Source organism: Pelobates fuscus, chromosome 3 (assembly GCF_036172605.1).
Source record: "Pelobates fuscus isolate aPelFus1 chromosome 3, aPelFus1.pri, whole genome shotgun sequence".
NCBI classification, from domain to species: domain Eukaryota; kingdom Metazoa; phylum Chordata; class Amphibia; order Anura; family Pelobatidae; genus Pelobates; species Pelobates fuscus.
This window is the reverse complement of record NC_086319.1, coordinates 373,943,956-373,971,577: the sequence shown is the minus strand read 5'-3', so window position 1 is coordinate 373,971,577 and position 27,622 is coordinate 373,943,956. Positions and strand designations below refer to the sequence as shown.

At 42.5% G+C, this 27,622-nt stretch overlaps 1 protein-coding gene across 1 annotated transcript; it reads left to right on the top strand.

The window, feature by feature from the left end:
• The first annotated feature begins 843 nt into the window (after window positions 1-843).
• On the top strand, window positions 844-27,622 carry RDH8 (retinol dehydrogenase 8). The gene is made up of 6 exons (XM_063449459.1): window positions 844-955; window positions 11,658-11,819; window positions 16,639-16,818; window positions 19,278-19,371; window positions 19,477-19,660; window positions 25,254-27,622. The coding sequence occupies exons 1-6, from the start codon at window positions 850-852 to the stop codon at window positions 25,476-25,478; spliced, it is 951 nt and encodes a 316-aa protein (XP_063305529.1). The 5' UTR covers window positions 844-849; the 3' UTR covers window positions 25,479-27,622.

Here is a 27,622-nt window from a genome sequence, read left to right as displayed (position 1 = left end):
GTAGTGTCTACTCTGTATTCTGGTAAAATTTGAGGTTAGCAAACATTGACAAATGGTGAAGCTTTCACTATCAAGTTGTGTCCATTTTCAGCTGCCATTAATAGTAATAGCTGTAAAAACAGTTCTATAAGAGGATCACTAATATTCCCCATTGTTATACTCTTGTGAACGTGCAAGAGAGCAAAGGTGATCAGGATTCCCGAAGCATGATGCACCAGGAGTTTTCCTCGTAAGAAAGATGATGTGCCAATCAGGGAAAGTTTTAGATGAGTGTATCTTCCTTTAACTTCTGTCCTGGGCTGCTGCACACCAATCCCGAATGTCAGAGTTAGGGGTCTTTAAAAAAAAAATTGGTTTTAGAACCATATCACATCCCCACTCCAACAAAATCTTGAAGGATCTGCCAATACATAGCACTGGGGCCTACTGACATATTGTTCTCTAAAATGTAAATCACTCCTGATAGCAAATTATCGACCTACTGCATAAATCTAACCCTGGCAGCTGTAACGCTATATTATTATCAAGATCTGCCTCTTAATGGCCTTTGGTGAATCCCTGAATAGAATATTCAAGGTAAAATCAGGGATAATCCCTGAATTATGATATTAGGAGTAAAATGCTGAGATTTGTGTATAATCCCATTATAGTGTCAGTGTCAGGCTCACAGACTGGCATACACAGAGTTAACAACAATTTCAGGCTGTAGAAGTGAGCAGGACCTTTACCCTTTTTTTCTGGCAGTGAAGGGGTTATGAAGGACAGCCTGCAGGAATAAAGGGTGTCACGTGTCATGTTAATCTGAGATCTAGTGCAGAGGAGTTGGAAGCTCAGTAAGGACAAGGAACAATGGCCAGTGACAGCAAGAAGACAGTCCTTATAACTGGGTGCTCATCGGGCATCGGGCTAAAGATTGCCGTACAGCTGGCGCATGATCCCCAAGAGCGCTATCATGGTGAGGACTTATAGAGAGCTTATACAGAGTAATAAGAGGCTATATGGAGTAATAGGAGGAGTTATAGTGAAATGTTATATGGAGTAATAGGAGGAGCTATAGGGAGAGGTTATATGGAGTAATAGGAGGAGTTATAGAGAGAGGTAATATGGATTAATAGGAGGAGTTATAGAGAGAGGCTATACAGAGTAATAGGAGGAGTTAGGGAGAGGTTGTATGGAGTAATAGGAGGAGTTATAGTGAGATGTTATATGGAGTAATAGGAGGAGTTATAGAGAGAGGTTATATGGAGTAATAGGAGGAGTTATAGAGAGAGGTTATATGGAGTAATAGGAGGAGTTATAGGGAGAGGTTATATGGAGTAATAGGAGGAGTTATAGAAAGATGTTATATGGAGTAATAGGGGGAGTTATAGAGAGAGGTTATATGGAGTAGTAGGAGGAGTTATAGGGAGAGGTTATATGGAGTAATAGGAGGAGTTATAGGAAGAGGGTTTATGGAGTAATAGGAGGAGTTATAGGGAGAGGTTATATGGAGTAATAGGAGGAGTTATAGGGAGAGGTTATATGGAGTAATAGGAGGAGTTATAGGGAGAGGTTATATGGAGTAATAGGAGGAGTTATAGAGAGAGGTAATATGGATTAATAGGAGGAGTTATAGAGAGAGGCTATACAGAGTAATAGGAGGAGTTAGGGAGAGGTTGTATGGAGTAATAGGAGGAGTTATAGTGAGATGTTATATGGAGTAATAGGAGGAGTTATAGAGAGAGGTTATATGGAGTAATAGGAGGAGTTATAGAAAGATGTTATATGGAGTAATAGGGGGAGTTATAGAGAGAGGTTATATGGAGTAGTAGGAGGAGTTATAGGGAGAGGTTATATGGAGTAATAGGAGCAGTTATAGAGAGAGGTTATATGGAGTAATAGGAGGGGTTATAGAGAGAGATTATATGGAGTAATAGGAGGAGTTATAGGAAGAGGGTTTATGGAGTAATAGGAGGAGTTATAGGGAGAGGTTATATGGAGTAATAGGAGGAGTTATAGGGAGAGGTTTTATGGAGTAATAGGAGGAGTTATAGGGAGAGGTTATATGGAGTAATAAGAGGAGTTATAGGGAGAGGTTATATGGAGTAATAGGAGGAGTTATAGGGAGAGGTTATATGGAGTAATAGGAGGAGTTATAGGGAGAGGTTATATGGAGTAATAGGAGGAGTTATAGGGAGAGGGTATATGGAGTAATAGGAGGAGTTATAGGGAGAGGTTATATGGAGTAATAGGAGGAGTTATAGAGAGAGGTTATATGGAGTAATAGGAGTTATAGGGAGAGTTTATATGGAGTAATAGGAGGAGGTATAGAGAGAGGTTATATGGAGTAATAGGAGGAGTTATAGAGAGAGGTTATATGGAGTAATAGGAGGAATTATAGGGAGAGGTTATATGGAGTAATAGGAGGAGTTATAGGGAGAGGTTATATGGAGTAATAGGAGGAATGATAGTGAGAGGTTATATGGAGTAATAGGAGGAGTTATAGGGAGAGGTTATATGGAGTAATAGGAGGAGTTATAGAGGTAGGTTAAATGGAGTAATACGAGAAATGTATATAGGGTCTAGAGTATTATGATGCATCAGACAGTTCATGATTTCTTCTGTACCTGCATTTTGTATAATTATTTAATTAAAGGGAAACTCCAGGCACCCAGAACACTTCTGCCCATTGGAGTGGTCTGAGTGCCAACTCCCACTACCCTTAACCCTGCAAGTGTAATTATTACATTTTTCATAAACTGCAATATTTACATTGCGGGGTTAAGTCCTCCTTTAGTGGCTGTCTACTCAGGCTATGTGAGGACCTCCAGCGTTGCCGAAATCCCCATAGGAAAGCATTGTATAAGCCATTGCCGCGCATGCGCATTAGGTCTCCCCCGCCAACGGCCACGCATGCACATGTCGGCGGCTGATGTCGGCGGGGGGAGGAGCGTAGGCGGAGCCTGACCATCGCCGAGGGACATCGGCGCTGGACTCCGGTAAGTCACTAAAGGGGATTTATCTCCTTCAGCAACTTGGGATGGGTGGTGGGAGTTAGAGGGGCACTAGAAGGTCCTGCAGTGCCAGGAAAACTAATATATTTTCCTGGGACTGGAGAATCCCTTTAATTTTTACTTGTGTGCTGGGGGCTAGTTGCACCCCCAGAACACGTGACATTGTCAGCTCAGAACTCTGTCATCAGTGCGATAAGAGGCATGATTATCTTCTTTATCTTTTCTTATATATATATATAAATCAACCCCTTCTAATATTTGAATTCCTTGACTTTTTTTCATAACAGAAAGTTACATTTAATTTCTCTCTTTATGACATCTGTTACTACAGTGTCCCAGAATATGTTCCTATCCGTACAGCAGGAATTATGTTATTACATATTTTGAAACATTATATTTCCCTATGTATTTGTGCTACCTTGTTCCTATTCTACATATAGCAGGGGCCCACTACTACTGACTGAACACATTTTTTGTCCTAACTTCTCTATAATATCACATTAGTGTGAGTATTCATTTGTAACAATTGTTTCAGATATCAGACCCTTCCGGTCTCATTTTATTCTGTGCCTCCCCTGTCATTGTGTATACAACCTTATGCAGTGAGCAATCCCCAACCCCAACATCAGGCGGTGGCTGAGTGTGATTGCTCCTGCAATCCACCCAATCTAGCAGCCGATCGGAGAGATCACTGTGTGTTTCAGATGCTGCCTAGCAACTGTGGAATGCAAGCGGTTCGCGTACCGATCTCGCAATCGGCAGGTTCAGCTGATCGGTTATCTCCTCGTGCACAGTAGCATTTACTGCAAGGTTCACACACGACATGGGTAAGCACATCATTTTCATACCTATATTATTTTGCCTATACATGTAAGGTTATCTTTGCCATCCTGAGGAAGGCTCCTGATGTGAGCCGAAACATTGATGTATATTTTTTTTGTTTTATACTATATTAATTAAAACTCATTTTTGGATATTTTTATTAACTATATATAACTATATATAACTTTACAACGGAGGAAGCTTCAAGAGAAAAGATGATCATGCCTGATGTTATCACACTGATGACAGGCCGAAAATATGCACAGCATTGACATTGGTTGCCCGTGCCTACCTTGTCCCTTAAATGGTTCCTTATTAATGTACATATCTTGGACTTGCAGATTGGTTGTGTTAATATATTAATAGTTCTCTTTTTTAGATTTGTTTTCTTTTTATAAATCTTGGGGGCTTTATTATGTATTTTTTTTATTTTAAAAACAAATATGTAAACATTTTCAAAAACAGCATCAGATAAAGGGAAGAGTTGCTTACTTAACCCCTTAAGGACCAAACTTCTGTAATAAAAGGGAATCATGACATGTCACACATATCATGTGTCCTTTAGGGGTTAATAATGAAATGTCCAGCATACACCTACACATTCCAAGGTGTTCTTTTATTACATGATCAGAGCAAAGCCTGTTTTCATGTCTAATAAAGAAGCACCTTGCAATTATGACGCTTAAAAGAACAGATCTTAACTACATTTTGCTGTAGCGCTATTATACGTTTTAGCTCCCATGGTGCTAAGTCAGACAACTGATATACGAAGGGGGCCTGCCCTTTTATTATTTTTCAGAAAAAAACACTCTGCTCTGTGAATATATAGGTGCTTAGGTGCAGTTATAAAAATATAACAACTTCACACGCTACTACACTCCGGTGGATATGCCCCTCTTAGTGATGTCGCGAACATGAAATTTTCCTTCGCGAATGGCGAACGCGAACTTCCGCAAATGTTCGCGAATGGGCGAACCCGGCGAACCGCCATAGACTTCAATAGCAGGCGAATATTAAAACCCACAGGGACTCTTTCTGGCCACAATAGTGATGGGCCCCCACCCACCTGAGCGGTGTGTGGGGGCCCTAAACAAGAATAAGGGAGGGAGACCTAATGTCCACCCCCCAGGCCCCTAATGTCCTCCCCCCGGCCCCCACCCCTGAGCGGCGGGTGGGGGCCCTAAATACCAATGGGGGGGACCTATTGTCCTCCCCTCAGCCTCCACCCCTGAGCGGCGGGTGGGGGCCCTAAATACCAATAGGGGGGGACCTATTGTCCTCCCCCCCGGCCCCCTAATGTCCTCCCCCCCGGCCCCCACCCCTGAGCGGCAGGTGGGGGCCCTAAATACCAATGGGGGGGACATATTATCCACCCCCCGGCCCCCACCCCTGAGCGGCGGGTGGGGGCCCTAAATACCAATAGGGGGGACCTATTGTCCTCCCCCCGGCCCCCACCCTGAGCGGCGGGTGGGGGCCCTAAATACCAATAGGGGGGACCTATAACTTACTATAAAAAAATAACTTACCATTCGATGTTTTCTTTCTTCTAAAATCTTAATTTTTCAGGCCCAAAAAAGGGCAAATAAATATCCATAATAACCGACGCAATAAAAAAAAAAAAAAAATGAGCGCCAAAAAAAATAATCCATCTTCACCGGGCGAGGGCTCCGCGCAGACTTTCTGATTGGTTACTTAATCCACCAATCAGAGTGTTATGAGTCAAATTACACAGCGTGGGAAAATTCCACAGAACTTTCCCACGCTGTGTAAAATGACACAGAGCACTCTGATTGGTGGATTTCAAACCAACCAATCAGAGTGCTGTGACAGGTAAATGTAGAGACTTACCTGCCAGTCTTTTCCTTTACCTGTCAGAGCATTCTGATTGGATGGCTTAAACCCACCAATCAGAGTGCTCTGAGCCTAATTGCAGGGCGGGGCACGGCTTTATAAGCCTTCCCCCGCCCTGCAGAGCTCAGTCTGCGCGGAGCCCTCGCCCGGTGAAGATGGATTTTTTTTTTTTATTGCGTCGGTTATTATGGATATTTATTTGGCCTTTTTTGGGGCTGAAAAAAGAAGATTTTAGAAGAAAGAAAACATCAAATGGTAAGTTTTTTTTTTGTTTTTTTTTTACAGGTTCTTAGTTAAATGTCCCCCCCTCATTATTTTTAGGGTGAGGGGGGTAGGTAGGGGGATCGTTTTTTTTGGGGGGGGGAGGTGGTGACTAGGGGTTTGGGGACCCCTAGTCACCTGGGTGGACACACATTTGTTTTAGGGCCCCCACCCGCCGCTCAGGGGTGGGGGCCGGGGGGAGGACAATAGGTCCCCCCTATTGGTATTTAGGGCCCCCACCCGCCGCTCAGGGGTGGGGGCCGGGGGGGAAGACATTAGATCCCCCTATTGGTATTTAGGGCCCCCACCTGCCGCTCAGGGGTGGGGGCCAGGGGGGAGGACAATAGGTCCCCCCCTATTGGTATTTAGGGCCCCCACCCGCTGCTCAGGGGTGAGGGCCGGCATGGAGAAAATTATGTCCCCTCATTGGTATTTAGGGCCCCCACCCGCCGCTCAGGGGTGAAGGCCGGGGAGGAGGACAATAGGTCCCCCCCTATTGGTATTTAGGGCCCCCACCCGCCGCTCAGGGGTGGGGTGCAGGGGGGAGGACATTAGGTACCCCCCCTTTATTAGTATTTAGGGCCCCCACCCACCGCTCAGGGGTGGGGGCCAGGGGGGAGAACATTAGGTCCCCCCCAATTTGTGTTTAGGGCCCCCACCCACCTCTCAGGGGTGGGGGCCAGGGGGGAGGACATTAGGTCCCCCCCCCCCAATTTTTATTTAGGGCCCCCACCGCCGCTCAGGGGTGGGGGCCAGTGGGGAGGACAATAGGTCCTCCCCCCATTATTTTACTTTAGGGCCCCCACCCGCTCAGGGAGGGGGGACACTTTTTTTTTTTTTTTTAACAGTGAGCAGCCACAGGCTGCTCACTGTTTAATAGACATGCCCCTACTCGCCGTATTGCGAGTAGGGGCCCAATTTACTAATACTAAGTAATTTTTTACTTAATATTAGTAAATTTGTCTGAAAGACCACAAAAAAAAAATGAATGCAACTTCAGAATTAATTAAAATTGTATGCTGTCTAGGAGGTGGGTGGGTCTGGGAGGGAGGGTCTGCTGCTGATTGGCTGGAATGTGTCTGCTGACTGTGAGGTACAGGGTCAAAGTTTACTCAATGATGAAGAATAGGGGGCGGACCGAACATCGCATATGTTTGCCATCTGTGGCGAACACGCAATGTTCGCCAGGAACTATTCGCCAGCGAACCGTTTGGGACATCTCTAGCCCCTATTCAATACAATACACCAACCAGAGAAGTGGAGCATGTAAGGTGTACTATAGGATACACCTACCCTTTGTTGGGACGTAGGGATTAAGCTGTAAAATTGAGGGGAAAAAGGGGACTTATAGTGTAATAATGACAGGGGTATAAGTGGACTGTAGGGGTCCAATGGTCCAACTCACATGTGAATGAGCCTTCCAGGACCAGCTCAGATCGTACAGGCAGAAGTGTACTAGGTGACACAATTCCCTGTTCTGTCCGCTCAAATATGGTATATAAAAAATAAGTGGGGAAACCAGTCGACTTCTGGTGCAGTATGTTAGGTATGATAAACCAGATATACAATAAAAACGTCTTGCTCACCTATTCCAGAGCCCTTAATGTCTGGCTCAAGGTGATAGCGCTCTGTGCCTCTCAGGGGGCACACTCTTCTTTTCAAGCAAGCAGGCAGGAATGATTTATAGGACTATATTATTTAATAAACGCAACAATTAAAAACAAAGTAACAAAAATAAAAAGCTAGCTGCCAAGAAGACAAACAAGTTGTTATTGTTCCTCCTCCGATACGCGTTTCACCCTTTCCTACAGTTTAATCCCTACGTCCTAACAGAGTGTAGGTGTATCCTATAGTAGACCTTATACGCTCCTCTTCTCTGGTTGGTGTATTGTACACCTTCCTGTTTTTGATTCTTTGTTCCCTTTATTATTTTGTCTGTTTCTCGCACAGCTGTGAGTGATGGCAATGTGAACCTGCATAAAGCAACACTGTATCACTTTCAGCTGCCGCTGTGTGAAAATTGTTGAGTATCTGCCACCAAAATTATTCTGAAAAATATGTTCTTGAATACATGCTAGCTGATCAAAAAAAAAATATACATTAAATATTTTGGATATGGTAACAATAATCCATTCTTTGCTGGTATGAAAGAACTGCTTTATAAGAAGAGATCAAAAACCCTTTCTTATGCTTGACAACAAGCACCAATAATATGATTTCTATATGCTAATACTGAAGTATGGCTGTATAGCACAAACTTCCAGGTCACTTGAAACTTCCAGGTTGGTGAGTTCTACAAGGGTTTGCAGCCATCTTTCCTTCATTATAATAAGATCAGTGCTATCAGGGTCCTCTTACGCTTGTAAATTCTTATTAACTAAGATTCATGGATTTAAATTTGGGATACAATTACTCATTTCACTTGAGTTGGCTTTGCTTTGGAGTTGGAACAAGCCCCGAGGCTGATTGAGCATCGGGAGAGTTGTTGCCAACTGCACTTGACGTGAAAGAGTTTGTTTCTGCTTCTGTAGCTGTCAGAAACTGACCTATGTTACTATATCCTACTCACAGTCTAGTTTTTATCATTAATTATTAAACTGCTAACACAGAGAGACCATTACAAAGAAAAATAACTTTATAAATAAATAAAGATGTTTTGTCTGGTTGCAGCTGAGAGTGCTGACCTTTTGCTCTGGATAAATCTTCTTATCTCAATAAGAGGATTGAAGTCCTACGGTGTTAAAGCCTCTTAAAGAAGCCTTCCTGGCTGTCCTACATTAAGTTGTACAGTCGCCCTTACAAATAGTGTCAATACATTGCTTATCAGAAATACATATTGTAACAGGTACAGGGTGCATGGTCCCTGACTTTGGATTGAGACCAGAAGCTGTTACTGTATCCAGCCACCGGGGACCTCCAGGCTACGGGGACCTCCAGGAGCTAACACAGCAAACTGATACCATACGGCTACTCGCCTAGCAGTCGGAGATTCTTAAGTGATATCGCCCAACCATCAAGCAGATAGTGGATAAAGAGATTAAAAGCTCTTTCTACCTTGCACCCAAACACTAGACAAGACTGAGTGCAGGGACAAGACAATACTGGTATATTTATGCAATACAATGTCTTACATAAAGGTGTGATGAACATTTTAAACAGTGTGAGGACCTTGTGGATGACTCCAGTGATACAGAGGGTACTAATCAGAGTGCTGGGCACATACACATACCTAATGTCAGTATGTCTGGGCTAAACTGAGCAAATGGGGGAAGGGAGCTAGAACCACTTGTCCAGTTGGTGTTTTCTACAGTGTCCTTGGTGGTTAACCGGTTAATTACATAACCCAAAATGTATGCACTGAGATTTTCTGGATACTTAAACTTTCAGGGCTGAAGAGTGATGTCCATTAGACTTTCGGCATTCATTTGAAAATCGTCTATTTCGTTTATTCATCCAAATTCTAAATGGAGCAATGGAAGAATTAACTAAATTAGGAAACAATATACCAAACAGCTAAAAAAGACTAAAATACTGCTTAGTAGACAGCTCCCTAATCTGGTATTCTTTTGTTGGATCGTCATATTTAAGGATACCAAAAGAAGAAATAGATTCTTTTACCTCAAATTACAGCCGAAGACTTAATTTTGAATAATTAGTGTTTGCATTTTTATGATCTCCTCTGTGTAAAGTGACTTTTTATTTTTTTCATTATCAAAGGGTTAGAATTTTTTATTATAATAAAACTGACAAACGTAACTGTAAAATATGTCATAGGTTTAAGGGGTCACAATGTTTTTTCAGTTTTTTTTAAACATCAGTAAGTACAAGTTCAGTAATAATCAGTACAATGGTGGATGAGTTATTGGTCCGAGGATTAAAGAGCAACATTACATATAAGGTAAATACTTATTAATGATTGAACATGTAAGTGGTCAGCTGCCCTCATTGAAGGTGGGGCAGATGACCACTGTTTGAGATATCTGAGGACTCTGATCCAGGCTGTGCGGCTATGCTTCCTCATACTATGGGTCTGGCATGAATGATTGAAAGCACACCTTGGCGTCACAGATGGCCTTGGGTTATGATATATAGTTGCGGGTAGGTGTGGGAGTGTGAGAGGGTGGGTAATGAGCCTTCTGAAATTGGTCTTATACTGGTCCCCTGGGTAGTTTGGAGAGATCCTGTTCATAACCATATCAATGGGGACATGGGTGATTATTCATACTATGCATAGAATACCTAATCTACAAAGTGATAGAACTATTTGTTTGTCAGGATGTACCTTTGTTATGAACCCAGTTTATTTTAGGGGATTCTTCCAGTCCCTTTCCAACTGTCATATTAAACCGGAGGAGTGGAGAGGGTTATTTTACTACTTAGTTGTGTAGTATTAAGACAAGAAAATTCATTGAAGGCACTCGTTTACACATATATTTGGGGTAATCGACTTTGAGAGGTAGGCTGATATGGCCCTGTAGAGTGTAAATTTGAGAGAGTTCTTGTTAAAACTGTGTAGATAAAACCTATCAGTAAAGAGAGGAGGTAATACTTTATTGTTGTTTAATAAAGAGCAAACAGGCTTCCAAAGTGGAGAGAAAGGTATTTGTGAGTTAGAGAGGCTTGGATTTCTTCCATCCATCTGAACAGTTCCACCTTCGCGATCCACTTCCTAATAAATGGTGCTTGTGGGCTTTTTCAGTTTATAGGGATGAGTAGATTGGCATACGTTAGAAGGTGTGTGATTAGGAGATGTTGTGGTTTGGGGGAGGTTGTGGGTTTAATAGGAAAATGAGCTGGTAAAAGTGGCAGTTGAGATTCTACTAAGTCTTTTATCATTGCTGTGATCCTTGTCCAGTAGGCCTGAATAACTGGGCAAGACCACTAAATATGAGCCGATGTGGTCCCTGTCTGGTGGCATCTCCAACATTTGTCAATTGTGTCAGGAAGGGACTATGAAGCTTTTCTGAGGAGTAGTGCCATCTAGCTATTCTCTTATCTCCACTTTCTTGTATGTTATTGTTGACGGAGGAATGGTGTATTTGTGCAAAAAATTTCCCCAGCCCTGTGACGTGAGTGAGATGCTCAGGTCATTGGCCCATGTAGATGTAAAGTGAGCCAGTGAGGTTTTTTGGGGTCAAGTAGAAGGAGCTTATAGAATGTGGAGAGATGATTCACTGATATTATGCATCACACAACTCGTTTCGTAGATCGTGAGGTTGCGTGGTATATTGACCTTTTTCACATGATTCCTCCAGTTATTTAAAGTTATATCAAGTCAGTGGTTGAGTTTCCTTTGGTGGCAATGGGAGTTTAACATTGTCAGAAATCTATTTTAATGTCTTTTTCATACTGCAGGTGTGATAGTGGGGTGTGGTGGGGTTTACTAGATAAAAACTAGTAAAATACTCTATAGCAGATAGGGAGCCTGCACTTACCACCACTGTAAATGAAGACTCATTCAGTAATAATATGAGATTTGGGTTGCATTCTTCCACTAATTTAAAATAGGATGTGACTAAATATATATAAAAAAGAACCTCAGAATAAATTAATTGTGTTTATAATGCTGCAATTATTACGAATAGTAATAACTATTATGTGGATTAAAAATATTATTAATCACAAGTATGACAGCTCCACATTAACTTCAACTTTAGTAGGTTGCAGTTTTGCCCTCAGCCTCGGGAACCCTGAGCTGTTCCATATCTTTATTGTTCTCTCTGCCTGCAGTCATTGCCACCATGAGGGACCTACGAAAAAGTGGAAAGCTGGAAGCAGAATCAGGACATTCCTTAAATAAGACATTAGAGATCAGACAGCTGGATGTGACTCAGGAAGACTCTGTGAAGAAATGTTTGGATGGACTTCCTGATCGGAAAGTTGACATTCTGGGTGAGTGAACCTTAGAGCTAATGCCATCGATTTGCTGAGTAAATGTTAAAGAACATTCCAAACACCAAAGGCACTTTAGCTTGCTGAAATGCTTTATGTGTGAAGAGTGTGTTCTCCCTTTTCATTTGGCAAAAATGAATTGTCAATTTTCTAATTTGACCTTGTTACCCACCCCAAGGCTGTCAACCAAACGACAGGTCCTGTTACTTCCTGGTTTGGTTAGCTCAGTGGCGCTAAACTCAAGAGGCAGCACACCTGCCTTGCAATGACCTCTTATTGAGCTGCATTGGGAAATCTGTGATTGGATAGCCACAGCAATTCCGAAAGTCTGGGGCAGCGTAGAAGGGGAGGACTTAGAAAGGCAGCACACAACAGATCTACAGCTTTTGCAAGCTCTTTTTTAGATATTCACCCAATGAAAACAAGCACAATTAAATACATGCATGTGTTAATTGGAGGTATATATACTAAATAGTCATTTTGTTATGTTTTTTTTTTTTTTTTTTTTGCTATAATACCTTTAATCTTATTTTCAGTGATAAAAATGATGACACTTTTCCTTTAAATGGTAATGCATGGGGTACAGTCAGGTAGTGGAGAGCAGGGCAAGCTGGGATATGGGTTCACAAAACTATCTTAAACTCTCAAACAGTTTGACACCCACTGATGAGTGCATCTAATGAAGCTTCATGCAGGAAGAGTTATTTATTTTGTGCACTGAAAGCATTGGTTTGCCAAACAATGAAAACAACTATTGCACTATACCCATACCTCCCAATATATATATATTTTTTTTTAAATTCTTTATTTTTCTTTGTGCAGGGAGTAACAAAACGTTTGTCAATGCCACAACAGCATATTCAACAGATATAAGCACAGTAGTTGTACATTTGTGGCATGAGAATATCGGCACATTTTTTAAATGTTATGTTTTAAATAAGCTATGTACAGTGGATTATGCATGTTTTAAGTAGTTAAGTTGTGAGATTGTAGCAGAGATTTCAACAAGATAACAGTATGATTAGTTATACGTTGAGAGGCATCAATGCGAGGAACAGGTTTAATATACTAGGCGGTTAGCATTATACCCAGTTTATACATGTTGGGATTTACGTTGGGTAGGGTGCCCGTCAGGCGACGCTGTCTAGGCGTTAGCAGACAGTGAGCGACCATATGCCAGAAAAACATATAAAGTTAAGCCGTGTTTCTATGGTGGGTACATATTTGATGCTATCAGCAAGATTACATTTTCCAAATAAACAGGACCTCGGTGGCAAGCTCCCTGTAACTGCATCCATTCCACTCACACATTACCTTTTATGCAGGAGATACCAAATCATAAAATAATATAAGATAACAATATAAATCAGAGGAAGTTGGCAGCTTTAGGGCTGCATGCCTATCTGGTGTGCTGCAGCATTTGTTAAGACTAATTACAGAGCCTGATGGGTAATGTTTAAGATGTGATTTTGGCAGGAGCTAAAAAAAAAACATCCCTAAAAATATGGTACAGAAATGTAAGAGTCCTTAACTGAAGGGCAGGATGTGCTAAAGTCCCATGGTAGCCGTGTAACAATAACCCAGATGATTACTGAGACTTGGGACCATAGTCTTGGTTAACCCTCACCAGTCTTGGGTAGGTTATAGCCCCATGATGTCAGTGTCCAAAGATCCTGCGTCTCAGGCATGGCGATGTGCCATGGGTGAGTACGGTGTTCGATGAGGTGTATTGCTGTGTTCTGCACCTGATAACTAGGGTTTTTTTAGACATTCTGAGTGCTGTGTGTGACAGTTATAAGGCAATTACAGTGCGGGTTAAAGTGTGTATAAAGCATTTGTCAGTAAGGTACTAAAGGAAATCACTTATAACTTTGCTTATCTGCAGGAGAAAGAGTCCTTGGCAGTTCAGTTTTAGGCGTGTCAGCCATGCAGGTAGAAGCAACAGGCGTCCCGGTGAAGCGTAAAGCATGTGTGGGACACATGCAGCCAGTCCACTCCCGACCCTTAACCTATGCCAGATCTCGAGGCCTGTCGCCTGGCGGCAAGGTTCTGTTCGGCAATAAGGTGTATCCAGCCATCTCGTGGGAAGCAGCATGTCATAGTGGCAGCGGGGTCGGAGCTCCATTCCAGGGAGGTGGGCCCAGCAGCCGGGGGCAGTCTGCGTAAGGAGGTGTACCGCAGACCGCGGTACCGAGGTCCAGGCAGGTGAGTTGTATTTCTTGTTAAGCCTGGAGTGCTGCACTGTATCTCTGATCGACGCAGCACTCCAGTCCGAGGTTGCGGGTAGGGTGGCTTCTTTGCCGCCTTGTGTCGGAGTGATGCGCGGCGTCTGAATCTCCAGCGTGCCGTCCCCCTCAGAGCCGTCAGAACTGGCGGTCTGCGATGCAGGGTTAGGCGGTGCTGCTGGTCCCATGTGCACCGTTGTTTCACTGCGGCCATTTTGCAGCCGCCACGTGGGCGCCGCGAAGGCCGGGCGCCATGTCTTGCTGCAGCGTTTTGTTGCATTTGCTTTTCCAGTTTGTGCCAGAATGCTATAAAGATAGCGTCCAGCCGTGCCGCATAGTCAGAGCAGTCTGCTTGGCTGTCAGTAGGTTTTTCGGAGCTCTCTCCGGGTTCCTTAGGTATTCCCATAGAGGAGGTCCCAGGGGCGCTCCGAGTCTGTTGGGTTTCAAGCTGTGTTGCGGGGGTAATCGTCCCCAGCGAGGACCGGGATATCCCCCGCCGGTCCAGAGGGGGGGGGGGGCAGCAGGGCTGTGGTGAGTACTCTCATGTGTGCTTGTCCCGTGCCGGGAGATCGGCCGCCTCCCCCAGGCCCCAGGCTCTGCTTTTGATTAGGCCGCATGGCCGGTGTCGGCTTTTCCGCTGTGTTTTGGTGCCAGACAGGTATCATTCTCTTCCTTGTATTCTCTAGTGCCAGTCTCCGGTCACCGTGTGCCTCTGGCACTGTTAGTTTGGTCGATATTGGCATAATTGTGCCCTCTGTTACAGGAGCTCACAGTGTGTGCGACCGGCCATCTTGGCTGTCAGGCCCCGCCCCATCATTTTGTTATTTGGGCAGTGGTGTTCCTTTAATGTAGGCCTTTGACTCTGATTGGAGAAAACCATAAATTTCACTGTTAGCATAGCCCAAAATAAAAACTATTTGGGATACATTCAATCTCAGTCCAGTTGTGGGCTAACTCGCCTTATGCCAGGATGAATGCGGCAACTGAGTATCCATAGTTTATGCTGTAGGATGCTGAGGGAATAATAAGAAAGGCTTCTGAATGTATGACAGGTCAGGGGAAATATGCTGAATAAGATTATGATAACACAGACATTTGTCAGCTTCACCAAAGAGATATTAACATCAAAATGCCTTGATTGCAGAAGATCTGTTTAGTGTGTTTTGCCTATGCTCCTTATACACTGTGACGGTAGTCCCCATCATTGGGAGCAGAAGGACACTTTACATTACAGGTTCCAGTATTATTATTATGTTTTAGTCACCCTTTACAGCAACCTATGTTGGTAGCAACAGCTACATGCACTACCTGAATATCAAACTTGTTAATTTGCATATTCAGGTAGATTTGCATATTGCTAATTCTGCAGGCAGGAGAGATATTTAGTGTTAATTATTGTCGTCTCCATCCATAAATATGCCATTATATTATTAGAAGTTCCTGTATGTGGTCTAATGTGATTTTATTTTTTTTGTATTTTTTTTTTTGAGTTGTCACAGTAATCTAAATGTAATGAGCATGTGGGCTAGTCCCGAGTGAAAAAAAAATAAAGCTTAGTATGTTAGTTCTTTAAATAAATAAATATATGTAATGGTATAAATAGATGTTCTGTTAATAAAAGTTGTCTTTATCCCTTTCACAAGTGTCATCTAGTGCTTGGGGAGGTGGGCTATAATCCTTATAGCAGCATTTTTTTTCCCACCCAAGAGGACTTCAGTGGAGATACTAGCTTTGAATATTGGAGCTCCACTACATACACACACTAGGGAATGATATTGGGAAGACATGACAGTAAAAACCCAAAAATGCTGCCAAAACCCATTTGGTGCTTCTGAGCCTAATAAAATATTTCAATAATGTGTGAACAATTTATTTTGTTCAAGTGATCCTCTAGTAAGTTAATTTCCCATTTAGGAAACACGTTTTATGCCTTAACACATGATATTTGCTTGCAGTGAACAATGCTGGTGTTGGGCAAATTGGTCCAATTGAAAGTTTTTCAATGGAAGACATGAGAAAGGTGTTTGAAACAAACTTTTTTGGAGTTGTGAATCTTGTTAAGGAGGTCCTTCCTGGAATGAAGAAGCGTGGGAGTGGCCATATTGTTGTGATCAGTAGTGTCATGGGACTTGTCACAGTAATCTAAATGTAATGAGCATGTGGGCTAGTCCCGAGTGAAAAAATAAAATAAAGCTTAGTATGTTAGTTCTTTAAATAAATAAATATATGTAATGGTATAAATAGATGTTCTGTTAATAAAAGTTGTCTTTATCCCTTTCACAAGTGTCATCTAGTGCTTGGGGAGGTGGGCTATAATCCTTATAGCAGCATTTTTTCCCACCCGAGAGGACTTCAGTGGAGATACTAGCTTTGAATATTGGAGCTCCACTACATACACACACTAGGGAATGATATTGGGAAGACATGACAGTAAAAACCCCAAAAGGCTGCCAAAACCCATTTGGTGCTTCTGAGCCTAATAAAATATTTCAATAATGTGTGAACAATTTATTTTGTTCAAGTGATCCTCTAGTAAGTTAATTTCCCATTTAGGAAACAAGTTTTATGCCTTAACACATGATATTTGCTTGCAGTGAACAATGCTGGTGTTGGGCAAATTGGTCCAATTGAAAGTTTTTCAATGGAAGACATGAGAAAGGTGTTTGAAACAAACTTTTTTGGAGTCGTGAATCTTGTTAAGGAGGTCCTTCCTGGAATGAAGAAGCGTGGGAGTGGCCATATTGTTGTGATCAGTAGTGTCATGGGACTTCAAGGTAAGCAAACAAAATGCAGGATAAGTGGTTATGTTCCTTTTTTTCATTATGAGAACTATCAGTGGACTCATTACCTATAAACAATAGTTGAGTTAATCTTGCTATGCAGCAACTTACTGCTGAAAAGAACTCCCCATCCCCCTTATGCACATGAGACTGCTGAAGTTTTTTAGGGCTTGTGGCAGAGCCCCACACTCAATTTGAGGGTCACCACCAGATTTTGCCTTTGCCTGGAGCAGGATAGCTGAAGTGACTATAGCAGTGCCCTCAAACATCAGCCAAGGCTTTAGGAAGGCTAAAACAGGCATACTTTATTTCACAACCTTTATACAGACATTCCTAACAGGGGTTTATTAGCTGAAATAATATAATGTCACCCCAGCGCCTCTGTGTCTGGAGAATAACTCAATTAAAGACAGGGTGATTTAATTAATTAGCGGACATCAGGGCACCTTACAATGTATCTCTGAAAATATCTAGTTCTCATATGTAAACTGTCAAGAAAGCTCCCGGATCAGATTGAGCAATCACAGATTGAAGTTTGACATACCCACGGCCATCCTTTGATGCTGTTGCTTGGTAGGTCCCTGTCTCAGATAATCAGCTTCTGGAGCCCTATAGAAAGAAGTCCTTGGTATCTCTGGATGCCTAATTACCTCTCTGATCTTCCTTCCAAATAGTGCCCTGTGACCCTGGTGGTCGGGGGACTGGGATACATGATTAGAGATTAACAGGATTGCGACACAGTTCCAGTGAACAGGTCCAGATCGATTCTGGATATCTCAAGGTCAGGCGCTTGATGTAAAGATGAGTCCAAGCGATCTGCAGATCGCCTGGGGAAGCCAAATAAGCATCCAAGGCCCTATGCTGAGTTATATGTGATGGTACAGGAGGGGAAGCAAGCAGTGGAGATTTGAGCTCTTTTGGAAGTTTTATTCCAGAGTCTTACACCATCTGTTAAGGTGACCGGACTAGTCCTTCAGAGGGTTTATCTAAAGATTTATAATAGAGCTTATTTCAAGAAAAAAAAAATCCACTTTTATTATAATCCCTAGTTACATATTCCCATCCTTTAAACAGAAGTCTAGGTGGGTTTCTTGTCTGACTTGCGTTGAAAGTTCAAAGCAGAAAGTAATGCTTCTATATGCAAAGCATTGGTTAGGCAGAGCATGAGGATTGTTATGGATACAATGTAAGTCCTCAATCATTTTATATGATAAGTATTCGACTGGACTGGAGATCATCAATAATCTATTCGACTGGAGATCATCAATGGTATTTGCGACAGCAGATTAGGTGCATTGAGGAGACTGTGCTAGCGATGGAAAAAAAAAAGAAAGAAAGAAAAAAAAGTAGTGAGTTTACTTAATGTGCCAAAATCTAAAAACAAACACAGCAGTGTAATACAAAAGCAAATACAAATATACAAAAGTCCTGAACTCAAACTACCACCACTTCTGAGCGGCAGCAATGACTACAGTATTTTCATTTTTAACATTAGAGTGTTTCTTTAATGCTTTCTTACCCTATTTCCTTCCTACTCATCTTGTTTTTCTCTTCTCTCTTTTCCAAGAATAAGAGCGCCATGAGAAATGTACATGGTTATTCTCTAAAGTAAGAATTCAAAGTAAATTTCAAATTAAAAGGAACACTATAGTCACCTAAATAACTTTAGTTTAATAAAGCAGTTTTAGTGTATAGCTCATTCCCCTGCAATTTCACTGCTCAATTCGCTGTCATTTAGGAGTTAAATCACTTTGTTTCTGTTTATGCAGCCCTTGTCACACCTCCTCTGATTGACACAGCCTGCACAAAATAAAACTGGTTTCATTTTCAATCAGATGCAATTTACCTTAAACAATTGTATCGCTTTCTCTGTAAATTGAACTTTAATCAGATACAGGAGGCTCTTGCAGGGTAAAGCAAGCTATTAACATAGCAGGGGAAAAGAAAATCTAAATGAAACAGAACTTGCAATAAAGGAAGGATAAACTTTAGATGACTCTTTACAGGAAGTGTTTAGGAAGGCTGTGCAAATCACATGCAGGGAGGTGTGACTAGGGTTCATAAACAAAGGCATTTAACTCCTAAATGGCATATAATTGAGTAGTGAGACTGCAGGGACATGATATATACACCAAAACTGCTTCATTAAGCTAAAGTTGTTTTGGTGACTAGTGTTCCTTTAACCCCTTAAGGACCAAACTTCTGGAATAAAAGGGAATCATGACATGTCACACATGTCATGTGTCCTTAAGGGGTTAAGGTTCAAATAGTCTGTTACGTCAGTTATGTATTGTTTGGTTGTTTTGCTCTTCAATTTGAAATTCACTTGGAATTCTTACTTTAGTAAATAACACGTAGTCTTGCATATTTCTATATAAATTAGGTCTCTTAGGTCTTAAAAAATTAAAAGCACAAAATAGAATCTTTCATCTAGTCTACTCTTCTTCTTTTAGGTATTATATTTAATGATATTTATGCTGCATCAAAATTTGCCATTGAAGGTTTTTGCGAAAGTTTGGCAGTCCAGCTACTGAAGTTTAATATATTGTAAGTACACAGACAATTGTACCTAACATGTTCTCTTTTTGATGAGACGTTTACAAATCTATGTTTTATATATTAAAAAGCCTAAACCAGGTATGTTTTTTCCAGCATCTCCTTGATAGAACCAGGACCTGTTAACACAGAGTTTGAGATGAAGCTGATGGAAGAAGTGTCTCGTTCAGACTTCCCTGGGGCCGACCCTGAAACCATACGTTATTTTAAAGATATTTACCTACCTTCCGCTCATGAGATCTTTGTCACCTTGGGACAGACGCCAGATGCAGTGGCAAAGGTTATATATTTTTATTTACCTTGTATTTACTACTAATATTTAAATCATAGGTATAATATTTTGTAACACCTTAAGGACGGGACTGTTTTTGCGATGTTGTACATTTGCGACCAGGCTTCTTTTTACACTTTTGTGGTGTTTGTGTTTAGCTGTAACAAATTAGCTGTACAAATTATATATTGTTTTTTTCAGGACAAAATGGTCTTTCTTTACATACCATTATTTATATAATCTCATGTAATTTAATATAAAAAAAAAAAACACATATGATGAAAAATTTAAAAAAATACATGTTTTTTTACTTTTACTTGAAAAATCGTTTACTCATTTACAAAAGCGAATGAAAAAAAACTGCTAAATAGATTCGAAATTTTGTCCTGAGTTTAAAAATACCCAGTGTTTACATGCTTTTTTTTCTGCAAGTTATAGTGCTATAGGTACAAGTAGGATATTGCGGTTTCAAAACATACATAACACAGTTTACCGAACACATAATATTAAAGACAGCCTGAATGCAATTTGCTACACAGTCTTAAAGGGGCATTGTTCCTAAAAGTCATAATATGTCCACGGATGGCCCTTAAAGGGCCAGTAGCAGCAATATAAAATACCACATGCCCGAATATTGCATAAAAAGGTACAAATTTACCAGGGACCATAGTCAGCAGGTAGGAGGCGGGCAGCCAGGCCTCTCCAAGGCCCAGTGGCGAGGCAGGTTCCGCCACATTTCTCCCCTTTCCCATTGAGACTATCCAGACTCCAGACCTCCAGTCGGTCTGGGGCTCTGATAGTCAGCCGGCCTTTCTCAAAGGTTGTAGTTGTCGATATGGCCCCCTGCCACTTGTGCCCAGTTGTAGATCCATGGCGTGGGGAAAAGGTAACCAGGGTGCCCTCTCCCCTGGTTGAACAAAGCTGTTGCTGGGGAGAGGGGGTAACAGGCTCCTCTCCCTGCGACACCCTCTCTTGGTGTAGGGGAAAACCAACTGCCTCCCCTTCCAATACCTTGTCCTGTTGTTGGGGACCAGGACAGACTGTCCATATCTCCAATGGTGCAGATGCAGAGACTACGGTCCCATCTGCACTGTTGTGGGGCTTACTGTCTCCCCTTGGTGGGTTAGGCTGCTGCAGGGGAGTGGGAACAAGACTCTCCCCTCCCGGTGGAATATTCTGCCGCTGGGGATCTGGGCCAACTGCCCAGCATCCCTGTAGCCCACCCTGCCGCTGGGGAGGGAGGACGCTACTCTCCTCTGCCTGCAAGGTACACTGCCGCTGGGGAGGAAGGACGACACCTTCAGATCCCTGGAGTACACACTGCCGCTGGGGAGGAAGGACGGCACCTTCAGATCCCTGGAGTACACACTGCCGCTGGGGAGAAAGGACGGCACCTTCAGTTCCCTGGAGTACACACTGCCGCTGGGGAGGAAGGACGGCACCTTCGGCTCCCTGGAGTACACACTGCCGCTGGGGAGGAAGGACGGCACCTTCGGCTCCCTGGAATACACACTGCCGCTGGGGAGGAAGGACGACACCTTCAGCTCCCTGGGATACACACTGCCGCTGGGGAGGAAGGACGATACCTTCAGCTCCCTGGGGTACACACTGCCGCTGGGGAGGAAGGACGACACCTTCAGCTCCCTGGGACACACACTGCCGCTGGGGAGGAAGGACGACACCTTCAGCTCCCTTATTGTTCAAATCTGCTAGGCACTGCAGGAACTCTGCCGTTACTTTCCTCACGAACTGCACGTATCCAGGCGCCATGCTTACTCTGCCGACGTTGGTTCCTTTGTAGATAGGGGCGCTGTACGGGTACTAGCGTTACCCTCACTTTGTAAATCCACGAACGGTGTCTCTGAGCTGCTTTACCTCGCACTAGGACGCCATCCCACTGCTGCCATCAATGTAACAGATCACCTGGCACCCCGACTGGGTACCTCCGTTGAAAGATGCTCCTAGCGCTTCCTGAGGACTCCAAGCACTGCAGCAGACACCACAACCACCGAACCGGAGAAACATATAAATCCTCTCAAGCATATGAATGCTGTATACAGCCGAATAGGACAAACCATGCAAATAGGTTTACTCTCCTAGCAGTCAAACTGGAACAGCATACAATAAATCCTCCCCCAATAATGAGACGACACTTCACTTTGAGGGTTAAGCAGGAACTAAAGATTTATTCACATAACCTCCTTTTAAGACATTCTCCCATGCAAGGGAGGGATCCACAACAATTAGTACCACAGCCAATAATGTACCAGTTACCTCCCACACATCTCCTCTTCTTAGTGTGACACATAATCCCATTATTCCAGCCACAAATTCCCTGGGTATCTGGATGTACCCCTAAACATAGGGTTACCCCTTTAAATGTTACATTCCCTGGTAGCCCTGATCTGGGTGAGACGCATATCCAAAAATCACCCAGATCGGACCAGGGGTTCGGGAATTATGGAGGGTTAACGTTTTGACCGACCACATGGCAAAAGTATCCGAAAATAGTTCCATGTATTTTGGCCCTGCAGTCAGTTATAGAAAAGGGAATGAAAACACACAAACTGCCTGGGTTATTGAGCCTGGGGAGGGTATGAATGAATTCCCTTGTTCGTGGGGTTCTTTCTACCGAACGGCGGGCCATTCGGTAGTTTCTACACTAATTCATGGAAGTCTGGAGGTCTCAGCGGTGTTTGCCTAGTCGAGTGTCCGATTTTAGTTCCAGACACTCGACAGCAAAACACCGCTGTTCGGGAGTTTAAGATGGCCACCGCCACGTGTTCGTTTCCCGAATGGCGGCCACCCAGAGGACAAAACCACACATTACACACATTGCCAATTACCCATTTGCAACATTGTTGCGAACGGTAATTGGAGGCACACTTTAATCCTGGGTGGTCTGGTTATTCGGTAGTTTCATTCAATATAATGAATGGAGTGATTCTACCGAACAATCAGACTAATGCTGCATCCACATAACACAGTTTACCGAACACATAATATTAAAGACAGCCTGAATGCAATCTGCTACACAGTCTTAAAGGGGCATTGTACCTAAAAGTCATAATATGTCCACGGGTGGCCCTTAAAGGGCCAGTAGCAGCAATATAAAATACCACATGCCCGAATATTGCATTAAAAGGTACAAATTTACCAGGGACCATAGTCAGCAGGTAGGAGGCAGGCAGCCAGGCCTCTACAATGCCCAGTGGCGAGGCGGGTTCCGCTACAGTGCGAAGGCACCAAAACATTCCCCGCACCACAACCACTACAAAAGGATGCTACTGCGTCTGACCCTTTACCAGGGACCTCCAGGAGATGCTGGAGCAACTGCAACTATCGCTACAAAACATACACACATCAGAGAACTGTGAGATGAGAATTGACTTTTTTTATTCTTTATTTTTGACTCAGTAAAAAAACAAAAAAAATGTTAGGAACACATACGGTAGAGCATAACAAACAGGGTGTCTAGCATATATTGGCATTGGACTAGGAGCTGAGGGAATTTAGTTTTGGGTAGTGGGAGACAGCACTTATTCTAAACCTAGCATTGCATTGCTAATGGCATTTAGGCTGGATGTACTTATAGTACAGTAATAATGTTATGGTTCAGTTTGCCAAACTAAGTTATATGGGGAGCGTGTTCAACATAGTGTGGGCATTTAGTAGCGCTCCTGTTTTGAAATTATACCCCATTACCCTGGGGATGTGGGGCGGGAGAGGGGGAACGTTTCAGCAGTGCGATTAAACTGAACACTTGCTAACATAAACATAGGAGAGAGGTGAGTCTCGGTCGCCATAAATGGCATGCCCATGTAACAAGAGGGCTGTTAAGAGGTAAGTATTAGTCCCTGGATTCTTCATGTAGTGGCGGTTGGGGAGGGTCCTGCTCCAGCCCTTCGGGGGACAAACGGTGTCACCTTCATAGGGTCACTTGTTGATGGCTGTGCCACTAGGTGGTTTGGTTCCACAGTTGACAGAGAGTCCTGTTGCAGCCCCAAGGTTGGCAGGAGATAGGTGTTTGCACCCTGCATATCTTGGATCTTGAATAATGTGTTGCCATGGTGGATTATTAATTAGTGCCTGGGGTCGCCTCCATTGGTATTTGATTTTTTGCAGGTGAAGGAGAGCCGTGAAGGGTATCATGCGGCGCCCCAGTTGCCCCTGATAAATCAGCGTAGAATGAGAGCTGCATACTCTCAAACACATACGGCGTTTGGGTTCTCGTCTCTTGAAGGACCGCTGATCTGTTTCCGTGACTCAGGAAGTGCACCAGGAGGTCTCTTGGTGCTGCGACCGGGGCTTTAGATGGTCGTGGGAGGTGGAACATCCCCACCAGGGCTCTTTGTATGGCCTGTGTAGGGGGCACGAGAGTGGACAGCAGGCGCCTGATAAAGTGCGGTACCACCTCCTCCGGTATCTTCTCACCTATGCCCCTGATCTTGAGGTTCAGGCTTTGCCTCTGATCCTCCAGGTCTGTGAACTGTTGGTCCATTATGTGGGTCTGCTGTTGCAGGCCATGTACTGCTTTTTGCAGCTGCGTCGTGTCTTGCGTCGTGTCTGCGAACCGCTGGCCCATTATGTGGGTCTGCTGTGGCAGGTCGTGTACTGCTTTTTGTAGCTGCGTCATGGAGTCAGCTTCCAGCGTGCTCAGACGGCCTGTCAGGCCTTTCAGGTCTCAGCAAATCTGGGCCATGTCAGCTTGTATAGTGAGCTGAAGTCCCACTAGCAGTTCTATCATCACTGCTGTGGTCACTGGAGAGGTATCTGCTTGTGGGTGAGTCTGGAGAGGAGCTGTCAAGATAGGTGAGTGGTGTATTTCAGCCCCGCTTGTAAAGTCATCCGATATATCAGAGCAGTCGTCGGCGTAGACAGCCATGTGCCCATGTTGTTGCAGGCCTGCCTCCATAGGTCTCTGATATTTCCGCTCAGCCGAGGTTAATCGGGCTTGGCCTTTTTATTTTTTCGGCCATTCTCTTTAATTGCAGTTAGTGGTTCAGGTTGGTACCGTTTGCAAGGAGATGCGTTAGAGGGTCCAATGTGGTTGATGGGTACGGAGCTCCGATTGCATGCGGCCATTCAGGTCAGTAGCTTCGGGATTTACTTTTTAAACAGTAAAACAAACACAAAATTAACTTTTTCAGTCCCTGCCAGCCTAAATACAATACCTCTTTGTCAAATGCACTCTTCCTACATGATATTAACCCTTGGTGGTTTAAACTGTCTTAATTATCAATAGGCTTAAACCTTTGCACGCCAGTAATATTAACCTTAAAAGTTCTCATCTCTGCCTTATTCACATTGTGAACATGGGTTAGCTGTTCACGTGAACTACAGTTTTGTTAACTAGCCCTTCATAAGTCTCACTTGTCCTTAGTCCATCAACTAATTTGGAGTTGGAGAGTTAATCACAAGGGTTCATAGTCTATGCCCAAGAGGCTGGCAAGTGAGTCTCTCTGCAGGGTCCATTTGTGACTCCGTCTTGTGTGCCTCCTCTCCAGGTCACACAGTGTGCTATGTGTGAGTAATGTACTGTTTATCCAACTATATCTCACTTTTATGCTTACTAATATTTTATAATTTCTCTTTCTGACAGGCCACTGTGAAAGTGATTGGAATGAATCAGCCAGTTTTCCGTCACCAAACCAACATTCTCTACACCCCCTTAACTGCTCTAAAATATGCAGACAACACAGGAAACCTCTCAGTCAGGACCTTCTATAACCTTCTCTTCAACTATGGCTCCATGTTCCACTTTAGCCTGAACTTTCTCAGATGTATAACCTGTAATTGCTTTCGCAGGAGAGTTATGCCTGTCTGAACTTGCTTGGTTACCTGACTATATCAGTCTACAAATGTGTAGCCTTAAGGTCTACAACAGCATTATTTTAACTAACAGCCTGGATAGGTCTTTAAAGGAATTTAATTTATGAAAAATAAAATATATATTATTTGTATTAAATCTTTTATTTAATAAGGTCCCCAGTCTATTTCTGAATGATATCTGACCCTCACTGTTTGTTTTTTATAATTACAATATATAGTAATCTAGTTTGAAAACAGACTAAAAAGTCCATCAAGTTTAACCTTTAAAATCCATTCCTGTATGCTGTTGATCCAAAACCCCAATTGTAGTGATTTCCAACTACAAAAAGGGAAAATAATTTCTTATTAACTCCATAAATGGCAATCAGATTACTCATTGGATCAACAAGCAAGATTGCACAGTCAAGGTGGGGCCTTACCACAGTTTTATAAAGAGGCAAAATTATATTTTGCTTGTGTGAATCAATAACCCTCCATATACATGATAGCACCTTACTAGCTTTTGCAATGGTAGACCAGCATTGGATACAGTTGCCTAGTTTATCTCTAGTTGTTCCAAAGTCCTTTTTATTTGATCTTATCAGTATCTCAACCCCATTTAAAGCATAAGTGGATTGTGGCATTTTTATGCCAAATGCATAACTTTGCTTTTTTCTGTGTTGAATCTCATTTGTCACTTGCCTGTCCACTCCCTGAATTTACCAAATCACTATTTATAGAGTTTATATCATGCTCAACCTGTATTTTCTTACCTAGCACCTAGCAAGCACTGACATAACTTTAAATGCCCATTTTAAGATCATTTATAACCACTTTTGTACAATTTGAAAATGTTCAATTTACAACTACTTTCTGTAATTTATCTTTAAACCAGTGTTGTGTCCAAAAACATAATTTTCATCTAAGCTAACTGATTTCACCCAGACCACTTCATTTTACTGGGTGCAGGCTCACAGGCTTTACGCTCACAGGTCGGGAGATTCCTGGTTGAACTTTTGAATATCTTTATATATATAAGCACCACATCTGTTTTCTCTATAAGACATGGTTAATGTAAATATATGTATTTTTTTGGTTTGTTTGGTATTATAAAGGTCATTTGTTCCTATCTTCCATAGAAGACTAGAATGATAAGTGCTTTACAAATTGGGAAAAAATGCAATGAGTGCAAATTATGCAAGAAAGAAATTGTAAAAATGTCTGTACTAGTCTGTTAGAGTACTTGTGTGTTGTAAGTTTGTGTACATTCCTGATATGGATTATGTCGATATGCACTAAATGTGAAAATAGGAAACATGAAGCTACATAAGTTATGTTAGATTTGTATATGCAGTTATTATTTTTTTTTTTAATAATGAATAGTTTTACTTCATAAGCCCTCCCTTTCACCCCATCTCTCACAACCTGCAGTGTTTCCTGTTTTGTTCCACAAAAACGGTTTATACAATGTCATAACTTTGGTTTCTGGGAGCTCTGGTTCCGTTTTTCATTTTCAACTCAACCATTGAACTACAAATATTATTACTAAAACATTATTATTATTATTATTGCCTCTTATATAGCGCCAACAGATTCCGTAGCGCTTTACAATATTATGAGAGGGGAATTTAACTATAAATAGGACAATTTCAAAAAACGTACGGGAACAATGGGTTGAAGAGGACCCTGCTCAATCGAGCTTACATTCTATAGGACATTTATTATTTTTGTATTGCTATTACGATGGCATATCACTTTATAATTGCTTGATATGTGGGCACTTTATATTGTTTAGATTAGATTCAATGAAATGTATTTTTTTTAGGTTATTTTCTTTGAGATTCAGAGAGAGGGAAAGAGTCAACTCCTTTTGATTAAGTACCTAATTGTTCAGTGAGATAACAGATGGGGTTAATCCCATACAGGTTTTGCGGTTTGCACTCAAGTGTAACTCTTCACCGTGATTGGGTTATTTAATTATTGATAACCTATATGTAGCTTTGTATAAAAACTCCCTGACACCCTTATGGTGAGCCCGTGCAGCACTGCATAGGGGATAAACTCAGGAGTGACATAGAAAGTCACTTCCTGGTTTGGTTACAGATTGCTGCAAAATATGCAAAACAATGCAGCAAGTGTAGGAAATTAATAAAGCTTAAA

Excerpts from the sequence above, each read along its gene's own strand:
- RDH8 (XM_063449459.1), top strand. The coding sequence starts at position 850 with ATGGCCAGTGACAGCAAGAAGACAGTCCTTATAACTGGGTGCTCATCG. Across the intron at positions 11,820-16,638 it reads TCGGAAAGTTGACATTCTGG|TGAACAATGCTGGTGTTGGG; the intron begins GTGAGTGAACCT and ends ATTTGCTTGCAG. Across the intron at positions 19,661-25,253 it reads CGCCAGATGCAGTGGCAAAG|GCCACTGTGAAAGTGATTGG; the intron begins GTTATATATTTT and ends TCTTTCTGACAG.